Raw genomic sequence first — 15,081 nt, 5'->3', positions numbered from 1 at the left:
AATGCTGATGCTCCAGATACTTAACCTCTTGAAACTCCCCATCCCGGATCCGGGATTGTGACTAAGCCTCAGGCTCATTAGCATAACGCAACGTTAACGATTTCTGAAAATCGCAAATAAAATTAAAATAATGCGTTTGCTCTCAAGCTTAGCCTTTTCTTAACAACACTGTCATCTCAGATTTTCAAAATATGCTTTTGAACCATAGAAATTGACTAATTTGTGTAAGAGTATGCAAAGCTAGCATAGCATTTTGTGTAGCATGTAGCACACAACATTTTCACAAAAGCCAGATAACCAAATAAATAAAATCAATTACCTTTGAAGAGCTTCTGATGTTTTCAATGAGGAGACTCCCAGCCACATACCAAATGCGCAGTGTTTCCTGAAAGCGTCTGTGTGTAGGAGAAATCGTTCCGTTTTCTACATTGCGCCTGGCTACCGAAACGAACCGAAAATGCAGTCACCTACAACGTGAAACTTTTTCCGGATTAACTACATAATATCGACCGAAACATGGCAAACGTTGTTTGGAATCAATCCTCAAGGTGTTTTTTCACATATCTCTTCATTGACATGCAGTTAAGTAGACTTGCTTCTCTCTGTGCCCCATGGAAAAATACTGGCAGGTGTCTTTTGCGCACCAATTTCGGCGCAGGACACCGGCGGACACGTAGTAAATGTGGTCTCTTATGGTCAATCTTCCAACGATCTGCCTACAAATCGTCACAATGCTGCAGACACCTTGGGGAAACGACAGAAGGGCAGACTCATTCCTCTTGCGTTCACAGCCATATAAGGAGATCATGAAAGACAGAGCCTCAAAAATCCTTGTCATTTCCTGGATGCCAAGTCATCTTGGTTTTGCCTGAAGCTCACGTTAAAGGGCACGCACAGAGAAGATATTTGTATTTCTGGACACGTCAGAGTGTTTTCTTTCGAACAGTAGCAATTATATGCATAGTCGAGCATCTTTTTGTGACAAAATATCTTGTTTAAAACGGGAACATTTTTCTTCCAAAAATGAAATAGCGCCACCATAAGTGTAAGAGGTTAACAAGTCTAAAGAAGGCCAGTTTTATTGCTTCTTTAAATAGCACTATAGTTTTCAGCTGTGCTAACATAATTCAAAAGGGTTTTCTAATGATCAATTAACCTTTTAAAATTATTAACTTGGATTAGCTAACACAACGTGTCATTGGAACACAGGAGTGATGGTTGCTGATAATGGGCCTCTGTACGCCTATGTAGATATTCCCAAAAAATCTGCCGTTTCCTAATACAATAATCATTTACAACATTAACAATGTCTACATTAAATTTCTGATCAATTTGATGTTATTTTAATGGACAAAAAAAATTGCTTTTCTTTCAAAAACAAAGACATTTCAAAGTGACCGCAAACTTTTGTGTGTGTGTGTGTGTGTGTGTGTGTGTGTGTGTGTGTGTGTGTGTGTGTGTGTGTGTGTGTGTGTGTGTGTGTGTGTGTGTGTGTGTGTGTGGTTGAAGTCAGAAGTTTACATACACTTAGGTTGGAGTCATTAGACCTCGTTTTTCAACCACTACACACATTTCTTGTTAAAACCTCCTTGGGTTGAGATCCCGCTAATAGGATCGATATGACAACAGCCAGTGAAAGTGCAGGGCGCCAAATTCAAAACAACAGAAATCCCATAATTAAAATTCCTCAAACATACAAGGATTTTACACCATTTTAAAGATACACTTCTTGTTAATCCCACCACAGTGTCCGGTTTCAAAAAGGCTTTACGACGAAAGCATGTTAGGTCAGAGCCAAGTCACAGAAAAACATTTTTCCAGCCAAAGAGAGGAGTCACAAAAAGCAGAAATAAAGAGAAATAAATTAGTAACCTTTGATGATCTTCATCAGATGACACTCATAGGACTTCATGTTACACAATACATGTATGTTTTGTTCGATAATGTTCATATTTTATTTTAAAAAATCTCAGTATACATTTGTACAGGTTATGTTCAGTAGTTCCAAACCATCCAGTGATTTTGCAGAGAGCCACATCAATTTACAGAAATACTCATAATAAACATTGATAAAAGATACCACTATTATGCATGGAATTATAGATACACTTCTCCTTAATGCAACCGCTGTGTCAGGCTATAATCTGAGTACAGCGCTCAGAGACCAAAACAACCCAAACAGATATGTTGTGTAGTCAACAGAAGTCAGAAATAGCGTTATAAATATTCACTTAAATATTCACTTACCTTTGATGATCTTCATCAGAATGCACTCCCAGGAATCCAGGAACCCAGTTCCACAATAAATGTTTGTTTTGTTTGATAATGTCCATCATTTATGTCCAAATACCTCCTTTTTGTTTGCACGTTTAGCCCAGTAATTCAAATTCATGACTCGCGATCACTAGGTCCAGACGAAAAGTCAAAACAGTTCCGTTACAGTTCGTAGAAACATGTCAAACGATGTATAGAATCAATCTTTAGGATGTTTTTTACATAAATCTTCAATAATGTTCCAACCGGAGAATTCTTTGTCTTCAGAAATGCAATGGAACTCAAGCTAACTATCACGTGAACGCGCGTGGTCAGCTCATGCCTCTCTGGCAGACTGTAGCTGGCCACTAGAGATTTGTGTATATATATATATATATATATATATATATATATATATATACGGGTACGGGTACCTCCCTGTATATAGCCTCCACGTTAACTCTGTACCGGTACCCCCTGTATATAGCCTCCACATTAACTCTGTACCGGTACCCCCTGTATATAGCCTCCACATTAACTCTGTACCGGTACCCCCTGTATATAGCCTCCACATTAACTCTGTACCGGTACCCCCTGTATATAGCCTCCACATTAACTCTGTACCGGTACCCCCTGTATATAGCCTCTACATTAACTCTGTACCGGTACCCCCTATATAAAGCCTTGCTTGTTATTCTACTGCTGCTGTTTAATTATTTGTTACTTTTATTTTCTATTTTTTTTACTTATCTATTTTTTACTTAACACTTTTATTTTATTTTATTATTCTTAAAGCATCATTGGTTAAGAGCTTGTAAGTAATCATTTCACTGTAAGGTCTACTCCTGTTGTATTTGGCACATGTGACATACAATATGATTTGATTTGATGAAACCAAGATTTAACTCTCTGGCCTGAATGCCAAGAGTCACGTCTGGAGGAAACCTGGCATCATCCCTCCGGTGAAGCGTGGTGGTGGCAGCATCATGTCTGGAGGAAACCTGGCACCATCCCTACGGTGAAGCGTGGTGGTGGTAGCATCATGTCTGGAGGAAACCTGGCACCATCCCTATGGTGAAGCGTGGTGGTGGTAGCATCATGTCTGGAGGATACCTGGCACCATCCCTCCGGTGAAGCGTGGTGGTGGTAGCATCATGTCTGGAGGAAACCTGGCACCATCCCTCCGGTGAAGCGTGGTGGTGGTAGCATCATGTCTGGAGGAAACCTGGCACCATCCCTACGGTGAAGCGTGGTGGTGGTAGCATCATGTCTGGAGGAAACCTGGCACCATCCCTACGGTGAAGCGTGGTGGTGGTAGCATCATGTCTGGAGGAAACCTGGCACCATACGGTGAAGCGTGGTGGTGGTAGCATCATGTCTGGAGGAAACCTGGCACCATCCCTACGGTGAAGCATGGTGGTGGTAGCATCATGTCTGGAGGAAACCTGGCACCATCCCTACGGTGAAGCGTGGTGGTGGTAGCATCATGTCTGGAGGAAACCTGGCACCATCCCTACGGTGAAGCGTGGTGGTGGTAGCATCATGTCTGGAGGAAACCTGGCACCATCCCTACGGTGAAGCGTGGTGGTGGTAGCATCATGTCTGGAGGAAACCTGGCACCATCCCTACGGTGAAGCGTGGTGGTGGTAGCATCATGTCTGGAGGAAACCTGGCACCATCCCTACGGTGAAGCGTGGTGGTGGCAGCATCATGTCTGGAGGAAACCTGGCACCATCCCTCCGGTGAAGCGTGGTGGTGGTAGCATCATGTCTGGAGGAAACCTGGCACCATCCCTACGGTGAAGCGTGGTGGTGGTAGCATCATGTCTGGAGGAAACCTGGCACCATCCCTACGGTGAAGCGTGGTGGTGGTAGCATCATGTCTGGAGGAAACCTGGCACCATCCCTACGGTGAAGCGTGGTGGTGGTAGCATCATGTCTGGAGGAAACCTGGCACCATCCCTACGGTGAAGCATGGTGGTGGTAGCATCATGTCTGGAGGAAACCTGGCACCATCCCTACGGTGAAGCGTGGTGGTGGTAGCATCATGTCTGGAGGAAACCTGGCACCATCCCTCCGGTGAAGCGTGGTGGTGGTAGCATCATGTCTGGAGGAAACCTGGCACCATCCCTCCGGTGAAGCGTGGTGGTGGTAGCATCATGTCTGGAGGAAACCTGGCACCATCCCTACGGTGAAGCGTGGTGGTGGTAGCATCATGTCTGGAGGAAACCTGGCACCATCCCTACGGTGAAGCGTGGTGGTGGCAGCATCACGTCTGGAGGAAACCTGGCACCATCCCTACGGTGAAGCGTGGTGGTGGTAGCATCACGTCTGGAGGAAACCTGGCACCATCCCTACGGTGAAGCGTGGTGGTGGTAGCATCATGTCTGGAGGAAACCTGTCACCATCCCTACGGTGAAGCGTGGTGGTGGTAGCATCATGTCTGGAGGAAACCTGCCACCATCCCTACGGTGAAGCGTGGTGGTGGTAGCATCATGTCTGGAGGAAACCTGGCACCATCCCTCCGGTGAAGCGTGATGGTGGTAGCATCATGTCTGGAGGAAACCTGGCACCATCCCTACGGTGAAGCGTGGTGGAGGCAGCATCATTCTGTGGGGATGTTTTTCAGCGGCACGGATCGAAGGAAAGATGAACAGAGCAAAGTACAGAGATTCTTGATGAAAACCTGCTCCAGAGCTCTCATGACCTCAGACTGGGTTGAGGGTTCACCTTGCAACAGGACAACGACCCTAAGTACACAGCCAAGACAACGTACAGTAGTGGCTTCGGGACAAGTCTGTGAATGTCCTTGAGTGGCCCAGCCAGAGCCCAGACTTAGATAGATATCTACCTGCCTGTCTAACCTGCCTGTCTAACCTGTGTGTGTCTCCAGAACCCAGTAACAGGCCTGTTGCCCTGCAGTGTCCAGCTGCCAGATGCCTGGGTGCGTGACAATGTCTACAGCATCCTGGCGGTGTGGGGTCTGGGGATGGCCTACAGGAAGAACGCTGACCGGGATGAGGACAAGGCCAAGGCCTACGAACTGGAGCAGGTGACTGGCTGACTCCCATCTCACAGCATGTCAAAATAGTGTTGTGTCCTCCATACTTACTGTACTGTGTGATCTGTGTTGTGTCCTCCATACTTACTGTACTGTGTGATCTGTGTTGTGTCCTCCATACTTACTGTACTGTGTGATCTGTGTTGTGTCCTCCATACTTACTGTACTGTGTGATCTGTGTTGTGTCCTCCATACTTACTGTACTGTGTGATCTGTGTTGTGTCCTCCATACTTACTGTACTGTGTGATCTGTGTTGTGTCCTCCCTACTTACTGTACTGTGTGATCTGTGTTGGAAAGTGGGTCTGAATAGTCCTCATGACCACACTGTGTCAAAACAAAACATTCCTTTCCCGAAACATGTTAGTGTGTTCCATGCATGTTGTCCTATGATCTATGTTGTAGGCCACAGGCAGAGATTGGCATATTCCAGTCCTTGGAGTCCTGAATAGATAAACTTGGGAAGGCAGGAGTTACCGATCCCTGTAAGGTGTGGTAAATATCTATATTTGTATTGTTCTACAGAGTGTTGTCAAGCTGATGCAAGGGCTGCTCCAGTGTATGATGCGACAGGTGGGTTACCGTGGTTACTGTCCCATTCCTTCCACCATGTAACAACACAGTCACTAGTATATGGCATAAGGGGAACAATGCACTACGCTGTGGGAGCATTTCTGTATGTGTTTCTCCCTTGGTCTGGCTGTGTAATAGGTTTTTCTGAGCATGTCAGTTTGTCTGACTACAGGTGGCCAAGGTGGAGAAGTTTAAACACACCCAGAGCCCCAAGGACTGTCTGCACGCCAAGTACCACACCCCTACCTGTGCTACCGTGGTGGGCGACGATCAGTGGGGACACCTGCAGGTTGATGCCACCTCTCTGTACCTGCTGGTTTTGGCTCAGATGACTGCCTCAGGTACCATGTGTGTGTGTGTGTGTGTGTGTGAGTGTGTGTGTGTCAGTGTCGGTGTGTGTGTCGGTGTGTGTGTCTGTATCGGTGTGTGTGTGTGTGTGTCGGTGTGTCGGTGTGTGTCGGTGTTGGTGTGTGTCGGTGTCTGTGTCGGTGTGTGTGTGTCGGTGTGTGTGTGTCGGTGTGTGTGTGTGTGTGTGTGTGTGTGTGTGTGTGTGGTGGATCATGTCATTGTGAAATAACTTGACTGTATACCGGCGGCGTTGTTCTTTATCACTGCCTGGTCTTCTCCAGGTCTTCGTATCATATCAACCCTGCATGAAGTGGCTTTTATCCAGAACCTGGTCTTCTACATTGAGGCTGCTTATAAAGTCGCGGTAGGTAATGTTCAAGGTCTGTTTGAGCGAGGCTCTATTCTTCTAACCTCACTAGCATACGACTTAGCAGGAAGTAATAGAAGTCTGAACGGTAATGGAGAGAGAAGCAATACTGTACTGAAGATCAATAGGAATATCAGTAGAGGTAGTGGAGACTATAGAAGTGTCGTGCTGCAAGGAACACCTTACCAAACAAGACTTTTTACATGGCTCATACAGTATATTGTAAAATCCCACACAGTGAACTTTCTGATTGGTTGGTAGAATAACTTTCAATACATTTCATTGGTCAACATGGGAACATCAGCACTTAACCCTAAAAGCATCAACATAATTTTTAGCTTAAAAGCGCCAACAGGTCAAAGGCCTGTGTGGTCGGCTCCAACAGATAATTATAAACTAACAGGTGAAAACTACTTAACATAATTCATTAACATAATGTCATAATTATTAACATAATATCAACAGAGAATTTAATCAACATAATGTCAACAGAGAGCTGACATGGTACTGAAAAATAAACGGTTCAACTGGTCAACAACTGACGTTTCCCATCCAGGAGAATGTGTCTTGGTTAGCGACTTCACTAACCAGAGTACGTTTCCCATCCAGGAGAATGTGTCTTGGTTAGCGACTTCACTAACCAGACTACGTTTCCCCATCCAGGAGAATGTGTCTTAGTTAGCGACTTCACTAACCAGAGTACGTTTCCCATCCAGGATAATGTGTCTTAGTTAGCGACTTCACTAACCAGACTACGTTTCCCATCCAGGAGAATGTGTCTTAGTTAGCGACTTCACGAACCAGAATACGTTTCCCATCCAGGATAATGTGTCTTAGTTAGCGACTTCACCAACCAGAATAAGCAGATAATCCAGAATCTCCCTGTCAGCGTTGTCTGTTTCTGAGACGTGAGGAGTTAAAACAGAATGCATACGTCCTACTGATTACTATTTGTGTAAATATATAGAATACACTGTATATAGAGTATATATTCGATGAGGTCAAATAAAATCAAATTAAGGTCTTCAAATAGTATAATTTTAAACATGGTTGTCATGGTAACTCTCTCTCTCTCTCTCTCTCTCTCTCTCTCTCTCTCTCTCTCTCTCTCTCTGTGCAGGATTATGGGATGTGGGAGCGAGGGGACAAGACCAATCAGGGATCCCAGAACTGAACGCCAGCTCTGTGGGGATGGCCAAGGTACTGATGCTTTAGATGTAATACTTGTCCTATATGTAACGATGATAATACATGGTCTCCTTTTACGTCTCCAATCGTATCTTAACTACCATATCTAGACTCATAACAGTCTTCTTATCACAACACAGCTACTATATGTAAACTCCTAAAACAACAACATGTTGGGTTTTATGTTCAGGCTGCATTGGAGGCCATTGATGAGCTGGACCTCTTTGGGGCCCATGGAGGACCCAAATCTGTCATTCACGTTTTGCCGGACGAGGTGGAGCACTGCCAGGTACTGTGATAAACATGTCCTATCTTATCTAGCCTGGTGAGGGCAGTGTCCAGTCTGGTTTCATCTTCTCTAGCCTGGTGAGGGCAGGGTCCAGTCTGGTTTAATCTTCTCTCGCCTGGTGAGGGCAGTGTCCAGTCTGGTTTAATCTTCTCTAGCCTGGTGAGGGCAGTGTCCAGTCTGGTTTAATCTTCTCTAGCCTGGTGAGGGCAGTGTCCAGTCTGGTTTAATCTTCTCTAGCCTGGTGAGGGCAGTGTCCAGTCTGGTTTAATCTTCTCTAGCCTTGTGAGGGCAGTGTCCAGTCTGGTTTAATCTTCTCTAGCCTGGTGAGGGCAGTGTCCAGTGTGGTTTAATCTTCTCTAGCCTGGTGAGGGCAGTGTCCAGTCTGGTTTAAGCGGATTATTTTATAAACCTTAAAATGATATGTATGAAACTGACCATTGTCTTACGTCAGATAGCACAACTGATGTCTCCTGGCAACACGGTGGTGTCAGAATGACGCCATCTGTCAGAAACTGACCCGTTTGTATTTGACCTCTCCAGGCTATCCTGTGCTCCATGCTGCCACGAGCCTCCACCTCTAAAGAGATCGACGCTGGTCTCCTGTCAATCATCTCCTTCCCTGCCTTCGCCGTGGAGGATGCAGACCTGGTCACCATCACTAAGACTGAGATCATATCCAGGCTACAGGTAGATAGGAGCCTGTCTAGACTGGACCACAGATACAGTGAGATCATGTCCAGGCTACAGGTAGATAGGAGCCTGTCTAGACTGGACCACAGATACAGTGAGATCATGTCCAGGCTACAGGTAGATAGGAGCCTGTCTAGGCTGGACCACAGATACAGTGAGATCATGTCCAGGCTACAGGTAGATAGGAGCCTGTCTAGGCTGGACCACAGATACAGTGAGATCATATCCAGGCTACAGGTAGATAGGAGCCTGTCTAGACTGGACCACAGATACAGTGAGATCATATCCAGGCTACAGGTAGATAGGAGCCTGTCTCGACTGGACCACAGACACACTATATGGGCTAGTTGATACCCAGACTCAGATTAAGCCTAGTCCGAGACGGTAAAAGGATGTCAATGGGAAACCTCCATTGGCTAGGCTTAATGGTGCTCTAGAATGAGGCTTCTAAATGACTCCGTTCCCTTCCCCAGGGACGCTATGGCTGCTGCCGTTTCATCAGAGATGGATACAGATGCCCAAGAGAGGTAATTGTACAGATTTTGTATGTTTTTCTCCTTACAGTGAGAAATACACTAGATTTTCATCCAATGGTCTTGTATCTGCGCTGTAGCCAACAGCAGGCAGATACAGTGTGTGTAGGCTCGTCGACATGATGACATTATTATTGATTAAGAGTGAAAATATTGTTATTTGTCAAAACGGCAACCAAGCATCGATCATCATGTCACCAGCATCAGACCCTGGATATTTATTGTAAAGGAGCATCAAGCTCATCACCACTTTCACCACCCTGTGAAGTTCATCATAACTTATTTCATCTGTAGCCTAATAAACTGCATGCCTTCCCGAGTCGTGGTGGGAGGACCACACAACATGTCATCGCCCGACACCAAGTTTACTTCCATATGATGGTTATTATATCAATATATGTACATAAAGGCGTTTCCACCTCCATTTCCTGCAGAGTACATTTTACTCACACAAAAAGGTGCCGCCATGTTGAACAAACAAATGACCTGTTGGCATTTATAAAATGACAGCGAAACGTCCTGTTTCCATCACAGCTGTCATGGTGGAAACGTGGTTACAGATTAAACAGTAGAATTTAAAGGAAAAATACACTTAAAATCTGTTGGTATTTTTGTCATTCGTCCACAAAGTGTCACTTGCCACATCATCTTGATGCGTTTTGCATAATATAAAGATGATGTGTTTTGCATAATATAAAGATGATGCGTTTTGCATAATATAAAGATGATGTGTTTTGCATTATATAAAGATGATGCGTGTTGCATTATATAAAGATGATGCGTTTTGCATAATATAAAGATGATGTGTTTTGCATTATATAAAGATGATGTGTTTTGCATTATATAAAGATGATGCGTGTTGCATTATATAAAGATGATGCGTTTTGCATAATATAAAGATGATGTGTTTTGCATTATATAAAGATGATGCGTTTTGCATTATATAAAGATGATGCGTTTTGCATTATATAAAGATGATGCGTTTTGCATTATATAAAGATGATGCGTTTTGCATAATATAAAGATGATGCGTTTTGCATTATATAAAGATGATGCGTTTTGCATAATATAAAGATGATGCGTTTTGCATAATATAAAGATGATGCGTTTTGCATTATATAAAGATTAAATTAAATATAAATTTTGCATCTACTTTTTTTTACCTTTATTTAACTAGGCAAGTCAGTTAAGAACAAATTCTTATTTTCAATGACGGCCTGGGAACAGTGGGTTAACTGCCTGTTCAGGGGCAGAACGACAGATTTGTACCTTGTCAGCTCGGGGTTTGAACTTGCAACCTTCCGGTTACTAGTCCAACGCTCTAACCACTAGGCTACACTGCTGCCTCTACGCTCTAACCACTAGGCTACCCTGCTGCCTCTACGCTCTAACCACTAGGCTACCCTGCTGCCTCTACGCTCTAACCACTAGGCTACCCTGCTGCCTCTACGCTCTAACCACTAGGCTACCCTGCTGCCTCTACGCTCTAACCACTAGGCTACCCTGCTGCCTCTACGCTCTAACCACTAGGCTACCCTGCTGCCTCTACACTCTAACCACTAGGCTACCCTGTCGCCTCTACACTCTAACCACTAGGCTACCCTGCTGCCTCTACACTCTAACCACTAGGCTACCCTGTCGCCTCTACACTCTAACCACTAGGCTACCCTGCCGCCCTCCACTCTAAACACTAGGCTACCCTGCCGCCCCTCCACTCTAACCACTAGGCTACCCTGTCGCCTCTACACTCTAACCACTAGGCTACCCTGCCGCCCCTCCACTCTAACCACTAGGCTACCCTGTCGCCTCTACGCTCTAACCACTAGGCTACCCTGCCGCCCCTCCACTCTAACCACTAGGCTACCCTGCCGCCCCTACGCTCTAACCACTAGGCTACCCTGCCGCCCCTACACTCTAACCACTAGGCTACCCTGCCGCCCCTACACTCTAACCACTAGGCTACCCTGCCGCCCCTACACTCTAACCACTAGGCTACCCTGCCGCCCCTACACTCTAACCACTAGGCTACCCTGCCGCCCCTACACTCTAACCACTAGGCTACCCTGCCGCCCTACACTCTAACCACTAGGCTACCCTGCCGCCCCTACACTCTAACCACTAGGCTACCCTGCCGCCCCTACACTCTAACCACTAGGCTACCCTGCCGCCCTACACTCTAACCACTAGGCTACCCTGCCGCCTCTACACTCTAACCACTAGGCTACCCTGCCGCCTCTACACTCTAACCACTAGGCTACCCTGCCGCCCCTCCACTCTAACCACTAGGCTACCCTGCCGCCTCTACACTCTAACCACTAGGCTACCCTGCCGCCTCTACACTCTAACCACTAGGCTACCCTGCCGCCTCTACACTCTAACCACTAGGCTACCCTGCCGCCTCTACACTCTAACCACTAGGCTACCCTGCCGCCTCTACACTCTAACCACTAGGCTACCCTGCCTCCCCACTTTGCTTCTTAAAAGTCCAATATCTTGAAAACTTGACTGCTGACATACAAAACATTTTGGGACTGTATTAACAGTGAACTAATGGGGAAAAATACCAAAAGATAGTCTTTTAGTGGGGTTTTCCTTGAACTCTCGTTTAAAGATTAGCCTTGTTCTTTTAGATGAGACATTGGGTGTAATATTTCCGTGTCTGTCTGTCTTTCTCAGGACTCGTCGCGTCTCCACTACGACCCGGCTGAGCTCAAACTGTTTGAGAATATAGAATGTGAATGGCCAGTGTTCTGGACCTACCTCATTCTGGACGGAATCTTCAGCGGAGACCTAGTACAGGTGTGTGTGGCCGTGTTGGTTCCGCCCCTCTCCTCGTCCCGACCTAGGTTCCACCCTGAGACCCTCTGAGTACCTCGTCACCGGTCACTCCACAAAAGCTGTGTCCGTTTCAGAGCAAGGAAAACAACTACCTGTAGGTCTGAGAGTGGGTGACGTCACCGAGCTATGTGTCAGACCGCTAGACCTCCCCAGGTCACGTGACTGTATGTAGAACATGTCCTTTCCTGCTTCCTGTCTCCAGGTGCAGGAGTACAGAGATGCCCTGGAAGAAGTCCTGATCAGAGGGAAGCCTGGGATCCGCCTGATGCCTGAGCTCTACGCTGTCCCACCTGAAAAGGTCTCGCCCTTTGAATACAACTTTATGGTCCGTGTGTCAATTGGAAATCCGTCTTTCTTTAGGGCACGTCGGCTTTACTCCTTGTGCCGATATGGGCTGCGGAGAAGTAACAGGTTACACTTGTGCCGATATGGGCTGCGGAGAAGTAACAGGTTACACTTGTGCCGATATGGGCTGCGGAGAAGTAACAGGTTACACTTGCTACCTTTCTGAATCCTGATAAGTAACAACGTCCCCTACAACTAACTAAGTGAGGAAGACCGTAACTGTGTGGTGTTTCCAGATGGAGGAAGAGTACGGGAACCCTCACTCCGTGGACAGAGTGGCTATGGGTCAGTTACCTCACATGTGGGGACAGTCCCTCTACATCGTTAGTTCTCTGCTGGCTGAGGTAAAACCTTCTGCGTTCGTCTTATAATATTTATTTTATTTATTTCACCTTTATTTAACCAGGTAGGCTAGTTGAGAACACCTTTATTTAACCAGGTAGGCTAGTTGAGAACACCTTTATTTAACCAGGTAGGCTAGTTGAGAACACCTTTATTTAACCAGGTAGGCTAGTTGAGAACACCTTTATTTAACCAGGTAGGCTAGTTGAGAACACCTTTATTTAACCAGGTAGGCTAGTTGAGAACACCTTTATTTAACCAGGTAGGCTAGTTGAGAACACCTTTATTTAACCAGGTAGGCTAGTTGAGAACACCTTTATTTAACCAGGTAGGCAAGTTGAGAACAAGTTCTCATTTACAATTGCGACCTGGCCAAGATAAAGCAAAGCAGTTCGACACATACAACGACACAGAGTTACACATGGAGTAAAACAAACATACAGTCAATAATACAGTAGAAACAAGTCTATATACGATGTGAGCAAATGAGGTGAGATAAGGGAGGTAAAGGCAAAAAAAGGCCAAGGTGGCAAAGTAAATAAAATATAGCTAGTAAAACACTGGAATGGTAGATTTGCAGTGGAAGAATGTGCAAAGTAGAAATAAAAATAATGGGGTGCAAAGGAGCAAAATTAATTAATTAATTAAATACAGTAGGGAAAGAGGTAGTTGTTTGGGCTAAATTATAGGTGGGCTAATAGAGTGATTCTGCCTGTCTCACCACAGTGAGGTGTTGGTTATTGCTTTAGTTTTGTCTCTCTCTCTCTCTCTCTCTCTCTCTCGTCTGTTCCTCCAAGGGATTCCTCGCCCCTGGAGAGATTGACCCTCTCAACAGGCGATTCTCCACCAATTTCAAGCCGGACGTAGTCGTACAAGGTTTGCAGCAGGTCTAATTTCCTCTCATGCAGGCTGGAAGACATTTGACATCCTTTAACTGGAGAAGTAATATACAGTTCTAGACTTGTTATTTAATTCACTCGTTTTGTTTAAGATCGTTTGCTCCGTGGTCAGGGCTGCCTATCTGAGAGTTTCCTTTCCCTTTTGAGTGTGTGTGTGTGTGTGTGTGTGTGTGTGTGTGTGTGTGTGTGTGTGTGTGTGTGTGTGTGTGTACACATTGGCAGTGTGTGTGTTAGCGGAGTCGAAGGAGATCCAGGAGCTGCTGAAGAACGATGAAATAGAGGTCCAGACCATCGCTGAGGTCCAGCCCATCAGGGTCATGCCTGCTCGCATCCTCAGCCACGTCTACGTCAAACTGGGTACAGTTACACCTACTTAGAAAGGAGTCGTAGAGCATTCGTAAAGCCTTCATAAGAACTACATAGCTAATGACTTGCTTCACAGGAAACTGCAAGAAGTTGAATCTGAGCGGGAGGCCATACAGGCACATTGGAGTTCTGGGAACCTCGAAATTCTACGAGATCCGGAACCGTACCTACACATTCACCCCTCAGGTGACATACCTTGTTATCACCTTAAGACAGTAGAGGTCCTATCTCCCTAAATGCTCTTGTTTGTTAAATCCTAATCTAGCACACCTAGGGCTTTATCCACAAAGCAGGAATCTGGTTAAAACCTATTTTAAGACTTTTTAAACACTCCCAGCTCAAAGTAGGTTTTAGGATGATGTTAAGCTACTGCCCAGACAAACTCTGAGCCAGGAGTAAAATCAAGTCATGAAAGTTGATCTCAGCTGGTAATCACAACAATCAAAAGTATGGACACACCTACTCATTCAAGGATTTGTCTTTATTTTTACTATTTTCTACATTGTAGAATAATAGTGAAGACATCAAAACTATAAAATATGGAATCATGTAGTAACCCAAAAAGTGTTAAACAAATCAAAATATATTTGATATTTGAGATTCTTCAAAGTAGCCACCCTTTGCCTTAATGACAGCTTTGAACAGTCTTGGCATTCTCTCAACCAGCTTCACCTAGAATGCTTTTTCAACAGTCTTGAAGGAGTTCCCACATATGCTGAGCACTTGTTGGCTGCTTTCCCTTCTTATGCGGTCCAACTCATCGCAATCCATCTCTATTAGGTTGAGGTCGGGTGACCTCAGTGTATATATATTTGGATACGGCCCCGATTCTACTAATTATCTGCTCATCAAGACCTTGATTCGCTGAATCAGGTGTGTTTGTGTAGGGCTGAATCAGGTGTGTTTGTGTAGGGCTGAATCAGATGTGTTTGTGTAGGGCTGAATCAGGTGTGTTTGTGTAGGGCTGAATCAGGTGTGTTTGTGTAGGGCG

General features: G+C 45.4%; 1 protein-coding gene across 1 annotated transcript in view; it reads left to right on the top strand.

Moving 5' to 3' along the window:
- Positions 1-5,121: 5,121 nt before the first annotated feature.
- Positions 5,122-15,081, top strand: part of LOC135533792 (phosphorylase b kinase regulatory subunit alpha, liver isoform-like) — a gene marked incomplete at its 5' end in the record, with an annotated part of 34,941 nt that continues 24,981 nt past the window's right edge. The window contains 15 exon segments of the mRNA XM_064961021.1: positions 5,122-5,304; positions 5,838-5,885; positions 6,058-6,226; positions 6,515-6,597; positions 7,721-7,754; positions 7,757-7,800; positions 7,979-8,077; positions 8,618-8,764; positions 9,241-9,294; positions 11,977-12,099; positions 12,341-12,436; positions 12,720-12,827; positions 13,623-13,701; positions 13,947-14,081; positions 14,167-14,276. Of these exon segments, the coding sequence (XP_064817093.1) occupies positions 5,122-5,304; positions 5,838-5,885; positions 6,058-6,226; positions 6,515-6,597; positions 7,721-7,754; positions 7,757-7,800; positions 7,979-8,077; positions 8,618-8,764; positions 9,241-9,294; positions 11,977-12,099; positions 12,341-12,436; positions 12,720-12,827; positions 13,623-13,701; positions 13,947-14,081; positions 14,167-14,276 (1,512 nt within the window).

The sequence above is a fragment of the Oncorhynchus masou genome, unplaced genomic scaffold, assembly GCF_036934945.1.
Source record: "Oncorhynchus masou masou isolate Uvic2021 unplaced genomic scaffold, UVic_Omas_1.1 unplaced_scaffold_2662, whole genome shotgun sequence".
NCBI lineage: Eukaryota > Metazoa > Chordata > Actinopteri > Salmoniformes > Salmonidae > Oncorhynchus > Oncorhynchus masou.
The sequence above is the reverse complement of the archived record's forward strand: the minus strand, read 5'-3'. Positions and strand labels throughout refer to the sequence as shown.